The 22237-nt window shown below is 36.4% G+C and overlaps 1 protein-coding gene across 1 annotated transcript in view; it reads left to right on the forward strand.

Annotated features, from left to right (window-relative positions):
* RADX (RPA1 related single stranded DNA binding protein, X-linked) overlaps window positions 1-21391 on the forward strand; it is a 69950-nt gene extending 48559 nt beyond the window's left edge. Inside the window, exons 12-14 of the mRNA XM_057315320.1 lie at window positions 5695-5985; window positions 13530-13697; window positions 20125-21391. Coding sequence (XP_057171303.1) covers window positions 5695-5985; window positions 13530-13697; window positions 20125-20255 — 590 coding nt within the window. The 3' untranslated portion in view covers window positions 20256-21391. The remainder of the gene's footprint in view (window positions 1-5694; window positions 5986-13529; window positions 13698-20124) is intronic.
* The last annotated feature ends 846 nt before the right edge of the window (window positions 21392-22237 follow it).

A 22237-nucleotide genomic window follows, 5' to 3' on the forward strand; every position in this document is an offset into this window, starting at 1 on the left:
TATATTTTCAGTTCAAATTCACAACTACAGAATTTTGACTTAGGAGATACAGATAGAAAAGGCTTTTTTCCATTGCAAGAGTCCTGGCTCTGAAAACCGTGGAGATGATAGAATCAGAATATTACGTAGTAATTTGCTTGCTTTCACTCACCACATATAAAAACAGTTTGAGAATAATCACCTCAACATTTACATCACCAATTTTACTATAAACAATTTAAGGCTTCTTTTGTTTGTTTTGCAATTATTTTGTCTTTAAAATATACCCACTAGGGATTCATGAATTATTATTCTCTAAAGCCACTTGTGATATTTCTCTCTGTATGGTTATATTATCAGGTGGATAGATATTTAGGTTCATTTCTTTTATTTTGATGCTTAAGGATTGCTTTCTTTAAATAAACACTTAATCTTCTAAATTATTTTCATGGTTCAATAGTCAAATATAGAAAAACAATATATATTTAAAGAAGTTTAGCTTTTATCCCTGTCCCCTGCACCTGATTCCTTCTCACCCGCTGTAGGTAACTTTTAATTCATTCTGTGGTGTATTTTTCCATTGTTTGTTTTATAATATAAGCAGATACGTGTGTATTTCAAAGAAAAGAAGTCATGCTCCCCTTTCTTATATAAATGTGGTACTACTACTTTTGAGAGTAATTTGACAATACCAAATATGTTATACCCTCTGACCTATATGTTGGGTACACAAGGAGGCATGCTCTGAGATGTTTATTGGAGCTATTGTAAATGATGTGACAATGAAGATAGGGGTGTATGTATCTTTTCAAATTAGTGTTTTTGTATTCTTTGGATAAATACCCAGAGGTGGAACAGCTGGATCTACATGGTAAATCTATTCTTAATTTTTTAAAAAACCTCCATGCTGTTTTCCTAGCAGCTGCACCAATTTTCCCACCAACAGTGTGTGAAGGTTCCCTTCTCTCCATGTCTTCTCCAATAGTTATTTCTTGTCTTTTTTTTTTTTAAATGATTTTTTATTATATTATGTTAGTCACCATACAGTACATCCCCGGTTTCCGATGTAAGGCTCGATGATTCATTAGTTGTGTATAACACCCAGTGCACCATGCAATACGTGCCCTCCTTACTACCCATCACCGGTCTATCCCATTCCCCCACCCCCCTCCCCTCTGAAGTCCTCAGTTTGTTTCTCATAGTCCATAGTCTCTCATGTTTCATTCCCCCTTCTGATTACCCCCCCTTTCTTTATCCCTTTCTTCCCCTACCGATCAACCTAGTTCTTATGTTCCATAGATGAGAGAAATCATATGATAGTTGTCTTTCTCTGCTTGACTTATTTCACTTAGCATTATCTCCTCCAGTGCTGTCCATGTTGTAGCAAATGTTGAGAACTCGTTCTTTCTGATAGCTGAGTAATATTCCATTGTATATATGGACCACAACTTCTTAATCCAGTCATCTGTTGAAGGGCATCTCGGCTCCTTCCACAATTTAGCTATTGTGGACATTGCTGCTATGAACATTGGGGTGCATATGGCCCTTCTCTTCACTACGTCTGTATCTTTGGGGTAAATACCCAGTAGTGCAATGGCTGGGTCATAGGGTAGCTCAATTTTTAACTTTTTAAGGCACCTCCACACTGTTTTCCAGAGTGGCTGTACCAACTTGCATTCCCACCAACAATGTAGGAGGGATCCCCTTTCTCCACATCCTCTCCAACAATTGTTGTTTCTTGCCTTGTCTATTTTTTATTTTTTATTTCTTGTCTTTTTGATAATAACCATTCTAACAGGCGTGAGGTGATATTTCATTGTGGTTTTGATTTGCATTTTCCTAGTAATTAGTGGTGTTGAACTTGTTTTCATGTGCCTATTGGCCATCTGTATGTCTTCTTTGGAAAAACGTCTGTTTAGATCCCCTGCCCCTTTTTAAATCAGGTTTTGTTTTAATTGTTGAGTTGTATGAATTCTTTCTGTATTTTAGATATTAATTCCTTATCAGATAGATGCAAATATCTCCTCCCATTGAGTAGGTTGCCTTTTTGTTTTGATTATGGTTTCCTTTGCTACACAAAAACTTTTTAGTATGATGTAATCCCATTTGTTCATTTTTGCTTTTGTTCCCTTGCCTTTGGAGCCAGATCCAGAAACACATCTCTAAGACTTATGTCTTAGTGCCTTAGGAGCTTACTGCCTATGTTTTATTCTAGGAATTTTATGGTTTCAGGTCTTACATTCAAATTTTTAATGTATTTTGAGTTAATTTTTGTGTATGGTGTAAGTTAGCAGTCTAGTTTCATCTTTTACATGTGGCTATCCAATTTTCTCAGCACCATTTATTGAAACAACTGTCCTTTCTCCAGTGTATGCTCTTGGCTCCTTTGTCATAAATAAATTGTCCATATATATATGTGGGTTTCTTTCTGGGCTCTCAGTTCCGTTCCATTGATCTACATGTCTGTTTTTATGCCAGTACCATACTGTTTTGATTACTCTACAGCTCTGTAGTATAGTTTGAAATCTGCCAGTATGTTACCTCCAGCTTTGTTATTCCTTCTAAAGATTGCCCTGGCTATTTAGTATCTTTAGCGGTTCCATACAAATTTTAGAATTACTTGTTCTAGTTCTGTGGAAAATGCCATTGGAATTTTGATGGAGATTGCATTGAATCTGTAGATTGCTTTGAGTAGTATGGACATTTTAACACTATTGATTTTTCCAGTCCATGAACATAGAATATCTTTCCATTTATTTGTGCCATCTTCAGTTTCTTTCATCAGTGTCTTATAGTACAGGCCTTCACCACCTTGGTTAAATTTATTTTTAGGTATTTTATTCATTTTGGTGCAATTGTAAATGAGATTGCTTTCTTAATTTTTCTTTCTGATAGTTATTAGTGTATAGAAATACTGCACATTTCTGTATATTGATTTTGTATCCTGCATCTTTACTGAATTTGTTTTTTAGTTTTAACAGATTTTTTTGTGTGGAGACTTTAGAAATATATATTATGTCATCTGCAAATGGTGACAGTTTTACTTCTTCCTTTCCAATTTGGATACCTTTTTTTTTTTCTTGCCTTATTGCTGTGGTTAAGACTCCCAATACTCTATTGAAGAAAAATGGTGAGAGAGGGTATCCTGTCTTGTTCCTGATCTTAGAGAAAATGCTTTCAATTTTTCACTGTTGAGTAAGACAATAACAGTATTAATGAGATCAAAAAACATTACAGGTAGCCTCTGACTTGCATACTTTTTTAAAAAGTCTATTTTGTACTTGCTACTGAGTGAAAAATACCTTGTTCTTTTCTAGCCTTGTAGATCTTACACCAAGGTGGAGTTAGTGGATACAAGGGGGAAGAGGCAAAGAAAATAGTTCCTTACCCTCCCAAATATTTCCATACACCTCTGCCCATCATTTTTATCCATACATAAAATGCTCAGAGTAGATTTTATGAAGAAACAAAATACCATGCCTACATACATACATTTATAATGTGTTCTTGTTGTTTTTTTTTTACCTCACAACCTTAATGTGGTCTTCTACTAAAATTTTTCCCCACTAAAACATAAGTCTGTTCTCACCAGAAATTAGGGTAAAATGACTCATTAAAATGTTATTATAATTATAACATATAATCATGTATATGGATATATATAGATATGTACATATATGCAAAAACATAATTTTGCTAGGTAATTAACTGTGTCTTTGTTGTGCATTAGGCTTAAAAACATAATGTGTTTCATATGGTAATTTTTGGTAGTATTCAAACTAAAAATGGAAGAATTCCAGTTCATAATTTTCCATCATATTTTCAGAAAAACCTGAAGTCTAGATGTATTTTTGTCTCCTAATTATTGCCTTTGAAATCTTGCTATTCACAAACAGTGACTGACAGTATCTCTTGTATTGAATTCATGCCCATTTGTAATAATTGTGAACATATAATCAGGGTAGGTACTTACAGTCCCAAGCTACTAAAATAAAAAAGCAAGATTTTTCAGAGGAAATTTTCAAATAAACATTTGTACCTTGCCAGTCCTTGATATCAACACTCAAACAAAGCATAGCAAATATTCTGACTTATTCCTGACAGGGTCAGTCATAGGATTTTTTTTCCTGTAAGGTAGATGTGATTATTTAATTTTTAAAAATTGGAATAGCTTACAACTTGTTATTTGCATGCTATATTTTAGAACAAATAAGTCAGGAATGTTCACTGTAACTTGAATCATTGTAATAGCTACTTATTGTTGTTCTAATTATGTACTTTTATTAGTTTGGGGAAAGGAGACCTATTTTAGAAAATAAAAAAAGATTAAATCATTCTACAGTTCTCAGTTTAGTTCTATTAACTGAGTTTTTCTCTTGGCTTTGATTAATTCCATTCTTTTTCATATGCAATTACATTTTTTATCCTTTTTGTTATCAAACATTATAATAGGAAGTTAAGTGTGTTCATCAACTGAATTTTGAATTAAAGTCTTTTGTAATATTGGAGTGGTTTGAATTCTTGGAGAGTAAGAAATGTGTATTCAACTTCTTTATCTTCTCTTACAACTCAGTCTAGTACTTTACCCCATAAGAAATTTTTAGTAAGTCTCCGGCTAGGTTTAAAAAACTAAGAAAATGGTGTGGGAATAGGGTATGTTTCAAAAGCAGAAGTGGTATATTAACCACACTGAAGCTTTGCTGTTGAAACCCCCTTCAGCCTTAGCAAGGTTTTTTATGCTAGGATAATAATGAGCACCAAGGCATAGGCAGCCTGTAAGGAAGCAATTCAGCAACCTTGATAAACTCTGAAACAGAGTTGCTGTCAGCTTCTCTCAGCTAGCAGAACTGACAACATGAGAGTCTTGTTCCAAAATCAATTTCTGATTCTGCCATGTGTCTTCAGTTCCTAGGGTGTACTATTCAATTAAAATATCATTTTACCAAATTCTTTAGCACAGTATCTGGAATATATATAATAAGTGCTCAATAATTATTTGCTGAATGAATGAATGAATGAATGTCATAATGTGTAGGGGAGAAATTATATTCTGCCTTAGAAACTAAATATGTAGTATAAACTGTACATAAGTGATAAATTGACTTGATAGAAAACAATCAAGAATTGAAGGGATCTTTCATCTGAGTTTGGTTCCCTCTATTTTCCATGTTATTTAGATCTGAAAGGAGTATCATATATAATAAATGGTTTTCTTGAAGGAGAGTTATATCCATGAAAAAGACTCTAGTTTGTATCTGTTCAGGCTCCTTTTAGCAAAGATTAACAAATTTTATTTGAAGCTTAAATTCCGCTAATAGTGAGTGGTGGTCCCATCTCTAGCAGTTATAAATTTGACTTTACTTGAATTTGTCACTGAATATAAAAGGAATATGTGTTTATTTAAGAGAGTTTAGAAAATACAGAAAAAGTATAAGGAAGGTAATTACAAATCTTCATAATTCCAGCAAAAGAGAAAAAACAATATCGGTTTTTAATATTTTGGAGGAAAAGTTTATTTTGAAAATGAATTTGGTTCTCTCTTCACTTTAATAAGAATTAACTTTGGACATTCGATTTACATTTTATATGTGGTTGTTTGATTTTTAAAGTTAATTAAACTATTCCTCATTAATCTGTGCTTTTTTGTACTCAGTGACGATTTGGTTAGTTCGCAGGTCACCCCATTGTGTACCTATCTTATTTTGTCTTTAACAGATCGAGAAAGCGCAAGCGCTAGCGCTGCAGGAAAAGGCAGAAGACCCATAAGCGATAGGTGGGAAAGTCAGCTGTGGAAAGAGAAAAAGTTTGCCTTAATTGATCACCTGCATTACAGCCATGTTTATCCTGAAAGTATTCCACGGAAATTTATTTTCGAGCAGAGAAAGTTTCTTACTGAGCAGTTTAATTCTCAGCCTGCCAAGTACATACCCCCAGAGGGAAGGCCCCCAAACCTTGATGACTTTAAGAGTGCCCGAAGCCTTGGACATTTTGAAGTAACCATCCTAGGTAAGTGAAGTGTTCTTTTCTGTGAATGTCATTAATTTAATGTATTTTCAATATAGATGATACTATTTTGCTTGAAAAAATTAAGCTCTCCCCCCTAAAAAAATAAAGTCCAAGGAGAACTCCTGTTTAGCTCAAACCAATGGAGGAATGGAACACTAATTCTGGAATACATTAAGCTCCAGTTGCGGGCTTTTATTTTTTTATAATAATTTTTTTATTATATTATGTTAGTCACCATACAGTACATCCCTAGTTTTTGATGTAAAGTTCCATGATTCATTATTTGCGTAAAACACCCAGTGCACCATGCAATACGTGCCCTCCCCACCACCCATCGCCAGCCTATCCCATTCCCCCATCCCCCACCCCTCTGAAGCCCTCAGTTTGTTTCCCAGAGTCCATAGTCTCTCATGGTTCATTCCCCCATCTGTTTATCCCCACTTTCTTCTTCCCTTTCTTCTCCTACCGATCTTCCTACTTCTTATGTTCCATAGATGAGAGAAACCATATGATAATTGTCTTTCTCTGCTTGACTTATTTCGCTTAGCTTATCTCCTCCAGTCCCATCCAGTTGCGGGCTTTTAAACATTGACAAGTCCTAGGAAAGTATTTGGGCAGAGAAGAATGGGAAACAAGGGAACTTTCCTCACCTCTGACTACCTGACTACTTCTAAAACTGATTTTGTTTTTCTTTAGCCACCACTCTCTTTCTCAGTGTATCTGAACCATTGAAAGGTAAAATGTAGGTTAAAGAGAAAAGGGGTACTGATCGGAGAAGCTCCTATGAGCAGTGGTCTGTTTAGCCCCTGAAAAAAATAAAATTCTCAACTAACTCGGGTTGTAACAGAAAAAAGCTAAAAAACTTCCCTGGTCTATAAGCGAAAATAAATGGATTTTCTCAGGTTGTTCAAAACTGTGAGGTAGCCATAGAACTTCCAGAAATTTAAAAGTCAACACATTTTTTTTTTAAGAAAACAAACTGATGGTTACCAGAGGGAAGATGGGTGGGGGGATGGGTGAACTAGGTGATTGATGGGGATTAAGGAGTGTACTTATTGTGATGAGTACAGGGTGATGTATGAAGTGTTGAAGCACTATGTTGTACACCTGAAACTAATATTACCCTGTATGTTAACTAACTGGAATTTAAATAAAAACTTTTAAAAAGTCAACACATTTTTAAACTTATATTTAATTTTATGTTTCTTTCCAATGAATGAAAAAAAATATTAATTCTAAAATAAAATCTTAGCCAAAATAAGCTATTCTCAGAGTCAAGGAAAATGTTTCTTTGTATTTGTATCTTAAAGGAAGGTCTTGTTACCTTAAAATAAAAGAATGAGGAAAAGTCATTAACATTAATTTAATGGCTGAAAGAAAGTGCATTTCATAGATTTTTACATCTACAGTACTGGAATGAATTACCTTGACTTTTATTGAGATTCCTTTTTTATTTTTACTCTCTCCCACTCCGTTTTCTTTGCCTCCTCACACATATGTACATACGTGTGATTGTGTGTATGTGTACAATCTATAAAAAGTATGAATTTCCCCTGACTCTGTTAGACATGTCAGACCTGTTTCAAATGCTTCCTTTTACTAGACCACATTACTTGGTCTCTTTACATCACTTAAAAAGCAAGAATCAAACGTGAAAAGGGCAAATGTGTCATTCTGTCCAATCAGCTCTAGTCCACATTAGAATTATGCTGTTTTATGTCCTACCTGCTTTCAAGGACTTAAGGTGGTTTACAGGGATAAAAGTGAAAAATAAGTCACAGATGGATAAAACAAAACAGAACGTTTGGGGCGCCTGGGTGGCACAGCGGTTGGGCGTCTGCCTTCGGCTCAGGGCGTGATCCCGGCGATCCGGGATCGAGCCCCGCATCAGGCTCCTCTGCTATGAGCCTGCTTCTTCCTCTCCCACTCCCCCTGCTTGTGTTCCCTCTCTCGCTGGCTGTCTCTATCTCTGTCGAATAAATAAATAAAATCTTTAAAAAAAAAACAGAACGTTTAAAAGGAAACAGAAAAAGTACATATTACCAGGTACTTGCAAATAACTAAGTTACCATTTGGCAGTAATTTTTGGTCAACTTTCCGGCAGGAAGAAAGAAAGGGATTTTTTTCCTGACGAGGTATTTAACTGTAAAGTTAAAAGAAGTTTGGATATCATCTAGTCCTACACCCTGGCTAGGTAGAACCCAGCCCTTGATTAGAAATCATGTCTCCTGAGTCTCTAAACATGTCTTCTATTACAGAGAAAATAAACACTCATATATAGGAAGCCTATTATTTTTTCCTCTATTAAAATTCAAGTCAGATTTTACCATGTAAAGTTATTGTGTAAATAGGACAGAAGAACAGTAGGTTGATATTTTCAGTTACAGTTTTCTTTTTTAAAGGTATTGAACTGCTCTTCAAATAATTGATTCTTCCATCAAACTTATAATTAGTCAAATCTTAGTAACACATTTCTGTAAAAGAGTATATTTTCAACTTAAGTATCACAAAATCCAAGTACTTAGCTCCCTAATGGTTAACTTAATACATAAACGAAATCTGGAGAACTAAAATAAATGGTACTGATCCATTGATTCTTTTTTTATATATCAAGTTTTTATTTAAATTTTAGTTAACATATAGTGTAATATTAGTTTCAGGAGTAGAATCCAGCAATTCATCACTTACATATAACACCTAGTGCTGATCCATTCGATTCTTATAGAACCTTGAAGGAAGGAGGTAGCCTATCAAAATCATCTGAGGGAGACCTTCCCACACTCCTTAAAATTCTGGTACACTCCAGAGAAGCAGCCTATTCAATGTCCCTTACCTTCCTAAGGGAGACTTACTGCTACACCAGGGCCAATGACTGACAAGAATGTGTCCTGCTTGTCAGGTATGCAGGAATAGAATTAAGATTGAGAAATACTACTCTCTTAATAGGACTTGAAGTATAGATATTCTCAGATTGGGTTTTTTTTTTAAGATTTTATCTATTTATTTGAGAGAGAGAGAGAGAGATCACTAGAGAGAGCAAGCATGAGTGGGGATCAAAGGGAGAGGGAGAGAAGCAGGCTCCCCGCAGAGCAGGGAGCCCAATGCAGGGCTCGAGCCCAGGACCCTGGGATCATGACCACAGCCAAGGGCAGACACTTAACCAACTGAGCCGCCCTAGTGCCCCAGATATTCTCAGATTTTGGTTAAAATAAGTGGTGAATATCAGACGTGAAAGTGGTAAATTTATTATACCTTTTGTGAAAGTATGAAACCTAAGTTGTTGTTTTTTGTTTTTTTGTTTTTTAAATGATTTTTTATTATATTATGTTAGTCACCATACAGTACATCCCCGGTTTCCGATGTAAAGCTCGATGATTCATTAAACCTAAGTTGTATTATGAGACCAGACAAATGGCCAATCCATTGTAAGCATGGCATGAGCAATGAATTCAAAAGAGATGATTACATCTCTTAGTAATGTACTATTTGTTAAAAGATATAATCCTAAAACAGAAAGATAACCTTTTATATGTTCAGTACATTGGGGTACACTTGTTCTGTAAAGGGCCAAGTAGTAAATGTTTGAGGCTTTGCAGACCATACAGTATCTGTCCCAACTACTTAGTTCTGCTGTTTTAGTTGTGAAAGCAGCCATAGACAATATATAAATGAATGTGCATGGCTCTGTTTGGATAAAACTTAATTTATAGTCACTGAAATTTGAGTTGCTTATAATTTTCACATATCACAAAATATTCATCTGATTTTTTTCAACTACTTAAGATGAAAAAAAACATTCTTAGCTCATGTGTTGTACAAAACCAGGTGCAAGCTAGATTTGACCGCCCCAAGTCATAGTTTGCTGACCCCTGTTCTAGACCTCTGTTTTTAGATAAAACTAGCTAAACCAATCCTGGCAGATAAATCTATATGATACTCAAATTTCTTCCAACATGAAGTTTGTCCACCTACATTGATACTATCTTCCAGTGAATGATTATCCCTCTGCAGTATCTTGCTGATCTCTGGAGGACCCAGTAATTTTGAAGTGTCTTATTCTGTCTTTTTTCCTCTATTAAAGCAACCAAGCAAGCCAACATAACTCCTCCCCTCCTTGGTACTGGCCTGCAGGCTCAGGGCCAATTATTTTTACCCATAAGGTATGCCTCCTTCCTTGTTGAAGCCTATTTGAACCATTAACTGAGTAGCACTGAGTTTTCTCACTGTTGGTTCCCTCACTGGCTACATCCTCAGGATTTCCTCTTCAACCGAGATGCCTCCCCACTCTTGTATCTCAGTAGAGCAGTACACCGGATTATATGGGTTCCAGAGCTAGATTACTGTTGCCACACCTTAATTCTGTCCCTTATTACATTGCATAACGAAAGTAATTGTAATTTAATCTTGAAACCTGAAGTACCTACTATCAGATTTCATCATCAAAAGACACCCTTTTCCCCCATATTTTAATCTTTGAAATCGGTATGCATCTTACAATTGAAGTCATGCCCTTGTTCAGTTGGTAGCATTTTTCTTAAGGGCATCTTAGATTAAGTAAAATATGGCATATTGCAAGCAATAGGTGCTGGGATTATAAATTGCCTCCCCTCCACTGCACGCACACGCACGCACGCACACACGCACACACACTTTCACACTTTTTATTGGAAAAGAAATTCAGTGATCACAAAGAATTGAGGAAGAAGATACATAAATTGCATATAATACACATTACAAAAGAATATGAGCTTACTTATTTGATTTTATACTTTCCTGTAATTTTGAACATAGTCCAGATGTATGATCACATTTACCTAGACAGTAAGGTGTAAGTTACTTGCTGAAGTAACACACAAACAGGAAGTCACCATTGAAGTGCATATGTATGCACATGTGGAAAGGATATTTGTGTTCATCTCCTTTGGTAACAGGAATACAGATGAATTCATATTCGAATACTTAATGCACAAATGTCTTAAAGTCTAGTATTTGAAAATTATAGGTAAAAAATGCACAAACGTACATTCATTTGCTCGAATTAACAAATACTTACTGAGCATCTAATGTGTGCCCAGCACTGTTCCAGGTCCTGAGGTTACGTGAGTGAACACAACAAATAAAAGAGCTTGCTAATTAAAGAGATGGTGATAAATGCTAGAAAGGGGTTGGAGAGTAAGATAGTAGGAAAGGATTACATTTTATCTTTTTTTTAGGGGGGGCAGAGGCAGAGGAAGAGAGAGAATATTAAGCAGGCTCCACACCCAGTGCAGGGCCTGATGTGGGGCACAATCTCACAACCCTGAGATCATGACCTGAGCCGAAATCAGGAGTCAGATGCTTACCCGACTGAGCTACCCAAGCGTCCTGGAAAGGATTATATTTTAATAGAGTGGTCAGGGTTAGGGTTAGGTCTCCCTGAAAAAGCAACATTTCACCAGAATCCTGATGGGGGTGAAGGAACAATCTGGTTATCTGAGGAAAGAACATTCTAGGCACAGAAACAACAAGTATGGTGGCTCTGAAGCCTGTTTACTTATACATTTGTACCCGGAACACTAGTTTTAACCAAAGAACTCATGACAAATTTCATGAGTAATGATGAAGTTAAACTCACCGTATTTTATAATTTAGAAAATAATTCATAATAGTATCAATGACACACTGATAATCAAACTACCTTCCTGAGAATATCAGGATTTCCAACTTCTGATATTTTCTCAATTCTAAGGCATACTTTCTTTTTTTTTTTTTTTTTTTTTACATTTGCAAGTTGGAATGCACCTTACGGATGCATCAATGTGTACATTTAATGGAGAGTTTCCTTTTTATTAAAACTGTTATTAAGTTGATGGTATATTTTAGAGTTAAATTTGGTCTTAGAATCAAGGAAATAAGATACCAGCATGTGCACTGCCACATGAGTTTTGCAACATTGATTAGAGTTATGGAATAGTTATACATCTTATACAGAATTGAAATCCTCAGTAAATTCTAGATATCATGACTATTATAGTTTATGAATACCAAATTTCAGTAATCCTTAAAACCTTTAAGTAGCCATTAGTTGTATGTTAAATTAAAGCTGTGGAATTTTAGTGTCATTTGCCCCCCCAAAAAAGCAAAAAAAAAAGTAGGGATGCCCAGGTGGCTCAGATGGTTAAGGGTCTGCCTTCGGCTCAGGTCATGATCCCAGTGGCCTGGGATCAAGCCCTGCATCGGGCTCCCTGCTCAGTAGGGAGCCTGCTTCTCCTTCTCCCTCTGCCATTCTCTCCACTTGTGCTCTCTCACTCTCTCTGTCAAATAAATAAATAAAATCTTTTTAAAAAATGCACTTGTGTTTCTGGATCCATTTGCAGCTTAACAGGAAGGAGTTTGTTTACCTATCATTGACCCATGCACAGTAGTTAAGAATTGCCATAGTGATGAGTAGAGGAGATATTAAGGTCATAGAATCTATAAAACGTGCTGGCTAAATATCAGGGAAGAACAAAAGGAAGGAGTTAAGGGTAACCTCCAGGGTTCTGTTTTGGGTGACTGGGTAGAATTCATAGGGCTTTCAAGCTGTGCTCTGTGTGTTTACCCTTCCTCCAGTCAAGATGGTCTCCTTACTCTGATCTATAATTTTGGCTACTCCTTGCCCCACCTGAAATACCTTCTGTTTATTAAAATGCTATTCATCCTTTTGTACCCAGCTCAAAGCCTTGCCTCTAAAAAGTCTTTTTTTAAAAAGATTTATTTACTTATTTTAGTGAGAGAGCATGCAAAAGCAGGGGGGAGGGCAGTGGGAAAGAATCCTCAAGCAGACTCCCCGCTGAGTGCAGAGCCTAAGACAGGGCAAGAGTTGGATGCTTAACTGACTGAGCCACCCAAACATCCCTAAAAAGTCTTTTATATCCACCCTATTAGACATTGACCCATACAAAGAGATGACAGTCACAGGTCAGGATGTGCTTTGGTTGTTCCCCCATAGCCCCTTTTCTACTGCAACCTTTTATAGCCCTAATGGTGAGTAAATGAAGTTTATGTTGTATAATTAAGGGCAGATGGGACGTTGTTACTACCATCCCTGGCTTTGCTTGAGTCATACATCCTTAAGTCCAAATAGCAATAAGGGAACCAATAGTCATCTCTGAATTATTCTATTCTGTAATGGCCCCTGACATAATGACCAAGAAAATATTCTACATGTCTTCATTTATGTGACCAGGCCATCCTCTGGATATTAAAATTTAAACCTTCTATCAGTAGGTAAAACATTTTGGGGTGTTTTTTTGGGGGGGTGTTATTTTTGTGGGGTTTTTTGTTAAACATTTTGGATTGTTATTTTCAGCAGTGGTGACAGACTGCGCTAAAGTGTCTCCTCTTTCAACCAGATGCATGTATTCATAAAGTTTTACCCATCAAAGGGTTTAGTTCCTAGCTTTGAAACCATGTATTTACATGTGTGAAGCTATTTGGGACGTGTCAGGATCAAACCAGCAAACCTGGCTTCATTAGCCTCCTGTACTAATCTACTTTTAACAAAGTGTGGTCTTTCTATACAGGTCTGAACCATGAGATCGCAATTGATGTTGCATTCCTGCCCATGTATTCTCCAGAAGATCTCCGAACATCTCAAATTGACTCATTACTAAGCTGCATGAATTACAGCTGTGTGTATCCACAGGCTACACCTGGAAATGACTCAATGGCAAGTCCAAGAGCACTTGCAAGTAAGACAATCTCAATATTCTTTTCACTCAGAAGATAAAATTAATATTGTAAATGCTTCTAATCCTAAGATATGATTATATAAACAGTTCTAGACTTAACACTCAATATAAAGGGTTGCTTGGTAAATGTACCCCAAGACTTATAAATGAGAATATATTTTTAAATAAACTGGACAAATTAATGGTTTTGATTCCAGACAGACATTAAGAATGTTCTCTTATAATACATTTCTAAATGCAAGTATTCATTAGATTTAAGTGATATGCACATGGAGCAGTGCCAACTTGACTCTTCTCTCCTTTTAACTCAGGCGAGATGATCTGTCCTTTCACCTTACAATTGCCTGAAATTTTAAGACCTCCATGGCGTAGTACAGTATGGTTGTTTTCTTTTATATATGTTTAGTTATTCAAGTGCTATGCAATAAATTCCTTGAGGACTGCTAGGAGTTCATGTAATCCCAATAGTGAAACCCTTCAACCAACTAATTGTTTAGGCTGCTACATAATTTACTGAGCTCTAAATTATTTCTATATTCCTGTAAAATTATGTACCCAGTTATAATTATCCACTTCCTGTTGCATCTTTATTTCCCGAGCAGGTAATAAAGTTTCTAGCCGTTCTCATTGAGCTTAGAAGGATATTACATTTAAAAGAGCTTTTAAGACAGCCTTTATTATCTTGGGATTTTGTGGTGGGTCTTTCGAAGCTGATGAAACTCTTGAGTGCATATTGTTTTCAAACAAGTCTTATGAGCTGTGCCTGATGATGAAGTAACTTTTGGCAGTAATGGTTACTGCAAACTGAGCTTGAATATCTGATTTTATGAGTCTTTTATCTTTTCCACAGTTCATTTTAGAGGTGATATGTTAGTTGACTTTGCAGTATTACTTCTTACATTGCAGCTCTTTAGACTTCCAGAAAGTCCAGATTTCTTAATTAGTGCCCTAATACATAGTTTAAATATTTGTGTATTTATTTTCTTACTGCATACAGCATCTATTTCCATCACATTTCTTCTGCTATGTGTGTATGTTATTATTGGTATGAAATATCAAGGCAAAATTCTCAGTTGTTAATGCCAATTGTTCTCCAGAAGTCACTAATGGTCACCTGAGAAAACCTAGTATCATACTGCCAAAGCAGTTAATATTTGAGACATGAAGGGCAAGAACCACTCAAAAAGTGATGTGGTAATCAAAAGCAAGGTGATTTGTTTCAAGTAGAATATGTTTCAAACCATTTGTTGAAGAGACTTTTTCCCATTGGATATTTTTTCCTGCTTTGTTGAAGATCAATTGACCATATAGTTGTGGGTTCATTTCTGGGTTTTCTATTCTGTTGCATTGATCTATGTGTCTGTTTTTGTGCCAGTGCCATACAGTTTTGATCACTATAACTTTGTAATATAACTTGGAGTCCAGGATGTGATGCCTCTAGGTCTGCTTTTTCAAGATTGCTTCAGCTATTCTGGATCTTTTGAAGTTCCATATAAATTTTAAAATCGTTCTAGTTCTGTGAAAAATGTTGTTGGTATTTTGGTAGGGATTGCATAAAATCTGTAGATTGTTTTGGGTAGTACAGACATTTTAAAAGTATTTGTTCTTCCAGTCCGTGAGAATGGAATGTCTTTCCATTTCTTTATGTCATCTTCAATTTCTTTCATCAGTGTTTTAGAGTTTTCAGAGTACAGGGCTTTCACCTCTTTGGTGAGGTTTATTCCTAGGTATCTTATTATTTTGGTTGCAGTTTTGTTGGTGTTGTCTTCTTAATTTCTCTTTCTGCTGTTTTCATTATTACTGTATAGAAATGCAACAGATTTCTGTATGTTGATTTTGTATCCTGTGACTTTAGTGAATTTTTTTATTAGTTCTAGCAGTTTTTTGGTGGAGTCTTTAGGGTTTTCTGTATATAGTGTCATGTCATCTGCAAATCCTGAATGTTTTACTTCTTCCTTACTGATTTGGGTGCTTTTCATTCCTTTTTGTTGTCTGATTGCTGTGACTAGGAGTTCCAGTACTATGTTGAATAACAGTGGTGAGAGTGGGCATCCTTATCGTGATCCTGACCTTAGGGGAAAAGCTCTCAGTTTTTTCCCATTTAGGATGGTGTTAGTTGTGGGTTTTTCATATATGGCATTTATTATGTTGAGGTATGTTCCTTCTAGAGCTACTTTGCAGAAGGTTTTCATCATTCATGGACGTTGTACTTTATCAAATGCTTTATCTGTGTCTAGTGAAATGATCATATGGTTTTTAGCCTTTCTTTTATTGATGTGATTTCTCACATTGGTTGATTTGCAAATATTTAAACCACCCTTGCAACTGGGAATAAATCTCACTTGATCTCACACACACACACAGTCTTAAAGTAATACACATAAGTGGAATTATAGTAAACATAGTTCCATAACCACCTTTTTCCTCTTGATAATGTATCTTGAATAGTTTTCATGTTAGTATATAGATGTCCTAATTGATATCATCTTTATGAACTACAGGGACTTACACACACATACACACACACACACACACCCCTTCCTCCTCTTTGAACACATTGAGTTAACATCTCCATTGATAAACACTTCAGAAGCATAACTTGTTATAGAAGAGTTTTAACACATGTAAGAAAACAATTTTATTATTTTTATTTTATTATTCTCTAGGTAATCAGAGTTTCCTGTATGATTTTGCAGGCAGGAATACCGCACTGTGTTACAACATAGGTTAGATGGTGAAGCACTTACAAAGCCACTTCAAAGTCTCAGTGACTTTAACATAATAAATGTTTATTTCTTGCTCAAGTTAAATCTGATGCAATAGTTATTAGCTTTCCTCTTAGTGGTAATTCAGGAATGCAGTCTGCTTCCATCTTCTTGCAGCTTCAGCAGGAACAAGTGGCTTCTAGGGCTGTCTAAGCAGAGGAAGGAAGAGATGAAGGAGACACTGGCTTTTAATTGTTAGCCTGGAAGTGACACATCATTTCTATTCACATTCTCATTTGCCAGAACTTACTTACATGATCCCAACCTAGCTACAAGAGATGCCAGGACGCTTTATCTTCTATATAGCATTGCCTTTGTCACACTCACCATGTGCATCTGTGACATTTCTTAAAAAGTACAGTTTTTGTACACAATTCTAACAATTTAAAGTGAAATGTAGAGAAGCTCATTTTCTAGGTAAAAATCTATAGTCCTTTTAAGAGAATCCCTATGTGATGTAAATAATAATATCTAAATTTCATACTAGGTTTTTTTTCTTTATTTTTTAACATTTTGTTTGTTTGTTTAATTTTTTTATTATATTATGTTAGTCACCATACAGTACATCCCTGGTTTCTGATGTTAAGTTCGATGATTCATTAGTTGCGTATAACACCCAGTGCACCATGCAATACGTGCCTTCCTTAATACCCATCACCAGCCTATCCAAATCTCCCACCCCCTTCCCCTCTAAACACTGTTTGTTTCCCAGAGTCCATAGTCTCTCATGGTTCATTCCCCCTTCTGTTTACCCCCCTTTCATTCTTCCCTTCCTTCTCCTACCGATCTGCTATTCCTATGTCCCACAAATGACTGAAACCATATGATAATTGTCTTTCTCTGCTTGACTTATTTCACTTAGCATTATCTCGTCCAGTGCTGTCCATGTTGCAGCAAATGTTGAGAACTCGTTCTTTCTGATAGCTGAGTAATATTCCATTGTATATATGGACCACAACTTCTTAATCCAGTCATCTGTTGAAGGGCATCTCGGATCCCTCCACAATTTAGCTATTGTGGACAATGCTGCTATGAACATTGGGGTGCATGTGGCCCTTCTCTTCACTACATCTGTATCTTTGGGGTAGATACCCAGTAGTGCAATGGCTGGATCATAGGCTAGCTCAATTTTTAACTTTTGAAGGGACCTCCACACTGTTTTCCAGAGTAGCTGTACCAACTTGCATTCCCACCAACAACGTAGGAAGGATCCCCTTTCTCCACGTCCTCTCCAACATTTGTTGTTTCCTGCCTTGTCAAATAGGTTTTCTTAAGTAGAAAATGATTGTTGCTGATAAACTGCGCTCTTGCTATGTGTCAGCCACCAATCTAAGTGCTCTATATCCTGAGTATTTAATCCTCACAATATTCTCTGATGTAGTACCAGATGAGCAGATTAAGAGGTCATCATTTGCTCAATGCATTGACACAAGTAGGCAGTCAATCACCCAAACAGTAGATTTACTTATAGTTTTGTTGCAGACATTCTGTAAGTCATTATTTGTAAAAGTCAATATATGATAACAATTAGAATTATTAAGGTTTGGGTTGTTGCTGTTAGCATCAAAGCTAGAGGTCTCAAAATCTTTCCAAAGCATTAGGTCAAAGTCCATCCCATTCAAAGAAGAAAGTTATATAGTTATTTTCTAGATTTGTCATTATTATATTCATTGTGCATTAGTGAATTTGCACAGCTGTAAGTCATTCATCAGATTTTGTGACATGTCTAGCAGAGGTGGCTTTAATTGTGAAGCTAACAAAGACTAAGCTTGAGAAGCCCTCACTTGCTTCAGTACTCTATGTATAAAAGGGGCATCTAAATAGTATGTCCTTCAGGCCCCACAAAACCTGGATCCACCACTGGCTTTGGGGTACAGTTTTACAGAGATGTAGCCCTAGCATACAAAAGTTAAGAGCACATGCCTTGAAGCCAGACTGTGTGTCTTAGAATCACTATGGGACTTCGTGTAAGTTACTTAGCCTCTAAATGTTTTCATTTTCTTATACTTAAAATGAAGTCTTTGTCATGTGTAACCACTGAAGTCTGTGATCGGTTAGCTTCCTAGTGGTCAGTTAGTGCTTTGGAAGAGTTTCTTTAAACACCTGGAGGAGAGAAAAGGAAAACAAGGACAAAAAATGATCTCCAGTTTTTGCGGTTGAATCTGTGTTCTGTGCTTACCAGGCTGTTTACAGCCCTGACTTAACGTTCCTTCCTGCTCTGCAGAACCTGATGGTCAGCCAGAGGTGAACAATTGAAGTTTTTCTCAGGCCTTTTTCTGAGCATGCATCTAGCACTGGGCATACGTGTAGTTTTCTTGATGCCCTAGTGTACACAGGAGCTCTTAAAAAGCCCTTATCCCTCCACATGTGTCTCTTCCTACCCCCTTCCTCCTCAGGCTTTTTGATCTGTCTATTGCTTGTCCCAACTTTATGCTTTGCCCCAGCTGCTTTGGCTAATGTTTTTGCCTTCATATGCTTTCAACAAAAGCCATTGAGGAAGCTACCCCAGTCGTGGGAATGCCCCAAATCAGGTGAAACGAAAGCAGGCTCTTGCATCTGCCCTTAAGGCAGCTGCCTAACAGGTCCAAACTCACAACCACGTCTTTGAGAGTAAGTTCTGCATCCCACCATCTGGTGCTAGCAACCTACCCCAGGAGTGCAAGCTGCCGTCTTCATGGCTGCTGCTGATTCACGTAATAGATGGGCACTTTAAAACACCACAGCACATTCTTACCACAGTGCAGCAGCTCTTCCTCTATTAATCTTTCCCCTGATTGTTTTAAGTTTTTGTGTGCATTCCAGAGTTCTGCAGAAGTTGATCTGAGAGTGTTTGTCAGCCTGTAAGTTGTTTTAGTGGAGGGACACAGCCCTGGACTTGCCTGCTCCGCCATATACAGCAGTGTCCCTCACCTGATCCATTTTTGAGAAAGCTTCTTGAGAGTATCCAAAGCTAAGTGTTAGTTAATAAAGCTATTTCAAAGGAGGGGCGCCTGGGTGGCTCAGCGGTTAAGCGTCTGCCTTCGGCTCAGGGCGTGATCCCAGCATTATGGGATCGAGCCCCACATCAGGCTCCTCCGCTATGAGCCTGCTTCTTCCTCTCCCACTCCCCCTGCTTGTGTTCCCTCTCTCGCTGGCTGTCTCTATCTCTGTCAAATAAATAAATAAAATCTTAAAAAAAAAGCTATTTCAAAGGAAATACACTTGGAAAAACTTCAGTTACACGTATGTATTTGGCTTTGTCTTGTAAGTTTCATAAAGATAATTAAATTTCAAAATAGAAAAAATGATTTTTGTACTCCCTTGGAGTGTAAACAATAAGTTGTTTACTTGGTACCATATAAATAACCTTGAAAATATATAGACTTACTTTACTCCACCAAGAATATTTAAAACCTAAAAATAACTAAATATGGCTTTGGAATACCAACCCGTATCTTGACATTAGTAGTAGCGTCTGTATGATATACTCATTGTTATGTGCAGAAATTAACTTTGTAATTTATAATAATGTAACTTTGATGAATGTGTGACAAATTGGAGGAAAGAGGGAGAAGATGAGGGACATTCTTAATGTTATAAGAAAAAAATCAGCTTATGTGATACTAAATCCAAGTAAATATTTAACTAGTTTACAATACTTACCATCTGCTTTTTACTTTTAGGTGATATTATAAAAGCCGCAAGTAAACTGGATAAAGCGCACATCGTCGGTATCTTGGATATCTGTAATTTGGGTAACGATAAAGTAGAAGTCTACCTGCACAGGATTTACAGTCCAACTAATGATTCTTAAAAATTGGCAAGTGAAATGATTACAGGTTATAAGGAGGGCACTGCTTTAAAGATATTCTGTCATTTTGTTGGTAATTTCAGCAACTGTTTTTCGACAAGAATATTACATAAGCTCTAAAGTTACTAAGTGGTTTTATGTTCCTCTTGTGTTTGAAGCTAACGCACCTACTGAAAAGTTCATCAAAACAATTTTTGTGTATCAAGAAAATTTACCTTCTGTATAACTATTATCTTGACTTGTAATAATTTGTGGTCACTATTCTATTTGTGAAGTGCTTTTATTCTCAATCCTCAGCCTAAGACATCCTGACTTATAAGAGTAACTTCTCTTGAATATTTAACATCCTTCTACTTTTATTCACTCATAGTGGGAAATTCTGAATTGCTAACTTAAATATTAAATTCTCCTAAAGTGGTCAGCCTGCATTTCTCATGACTATGGTGGTTACTGTCACTTTCAAAAAACACACATGGATTGTTATGGTCCAGTTGCCTTGGTCCTCAGTTTGGTCAGCTGTACAATGAGTGTGTTAAATTGTCTTAAGGCTTTCCACTCTCTATTGTGACTTCTTACCCTTTGAATTTCTGAATATTTTGACCAGTGTGTGAGCTTAAAAGCCAGAGACTACAGTAGGTCTCTATTTTTGCTGTATTCCTTTGTAGTTTTGGTACCTGTAATGTGAATTTAAATAGTGAAATTTTATCTCGTGTTAACATTTTAAGTGTGCAAATTGAAAATATTAAAACAGTGACTAAGGGGATTCTATTCTGGTTATCTATTATACTTCATTTTAACTGTGAATCACCATTCCACATTTGCAAAGCCCTGTGGTTGACATCTGTGTGATTAGATGACCAAAATGACCGTCACATGAGTTAAAAAGTATTCAGTGTCACGATCAATCTGAACCCAGTTAAGAATTACCGTGTGGGGTTTTCTTCTAGCCCTATGGTTCCGTGACTTCATATGCTATAGATTTTAAATGTTTTGGGCAGCTCGTGAATCTAAAGACAGATGCTGTACTTTATTCATAAGTGCATTCAGCATTTTCTTCCTTATAATTGTGTTTAAGTGTTAATTAAAATAGTGAATCCTTGTGTTAAAATTTCGAGTGTATTATTAAAGTTAAAACACAATAATTTTTTTGGTCTCTTGTCTCATTTTTAATGTATTTGATGTCCCTCCTCCGTATTTTTTGGCCTGTAATAGACCTACATATACTTGCTAAATGAACCAGTATGATTCTTCCATATGGGTTGAAGACTTGTTTATCAAATGGAATCTGGGTTTCTGTATTAAACTATTATAAACTTCAAAAGGCAGTTCAATTTTACTGACATGTAAATGTTGGAGAAGGGAAAACTAATACTTACATGGCTATTGACTAAAAACCTCAGGCTGAGCCCTTCAACAGACAAATGGATAAAGAAGATGTGGTCCGTATAGACAATGGAATATTACTCAGCCATCAGAAAGAATGATTACCCAACATTTGCATTAACATGGATTAGAGGGGGTTATGTTAAGTGAAATAAGTCAAGCAGAGAAAGACAATTATCATATGGTTTCACTCATTTATGGAACATAAGGAATAGCAGGGAGATCGTTAGGAGAAGGAAGGGGAAAATGAAGGAGGGGGAACAGATGGGGAGATGAACCATGAGAGACTATGGACTCCAGGAAACAAACTGAGGGTTTTAGAGGGGAGGGAGAGGGGATGGGCTAGACTGGAGAAGGGTGCTAAGGAGGGCATGTATTGCATGGAGCACTGGGTGTTATACGCAAACAATGAATCATGGAACACTACATCAAAAGCTAATGATGTACTGTATGGTGACTAACGTATCATAATAAAAAAAAAACTTCAGGCTGAGATCTCAAAGCTACACACTTTAACAGGTATAATTTCTGTTCTTATATTGAATGAGAAATATGAACAATTTTTGAAAATTTAGGATCTTTAAAAACAACTTCCCTGGCAA

The sequence above is a fragment of the Ursus arctos genome, chromosome X, assembly GCF_023065955.2.
Source record: "Ursus arctos isolate Adak ecotype North America chromosome X, UrsArc2.0, whole genome shotgun sequence".
Classification (NCBI taxonomy): Eukaryota; Metazoa; Chordata; class Mammalia; order Carnivora; family Ursidae; genus Ursus; species Ursus arctos.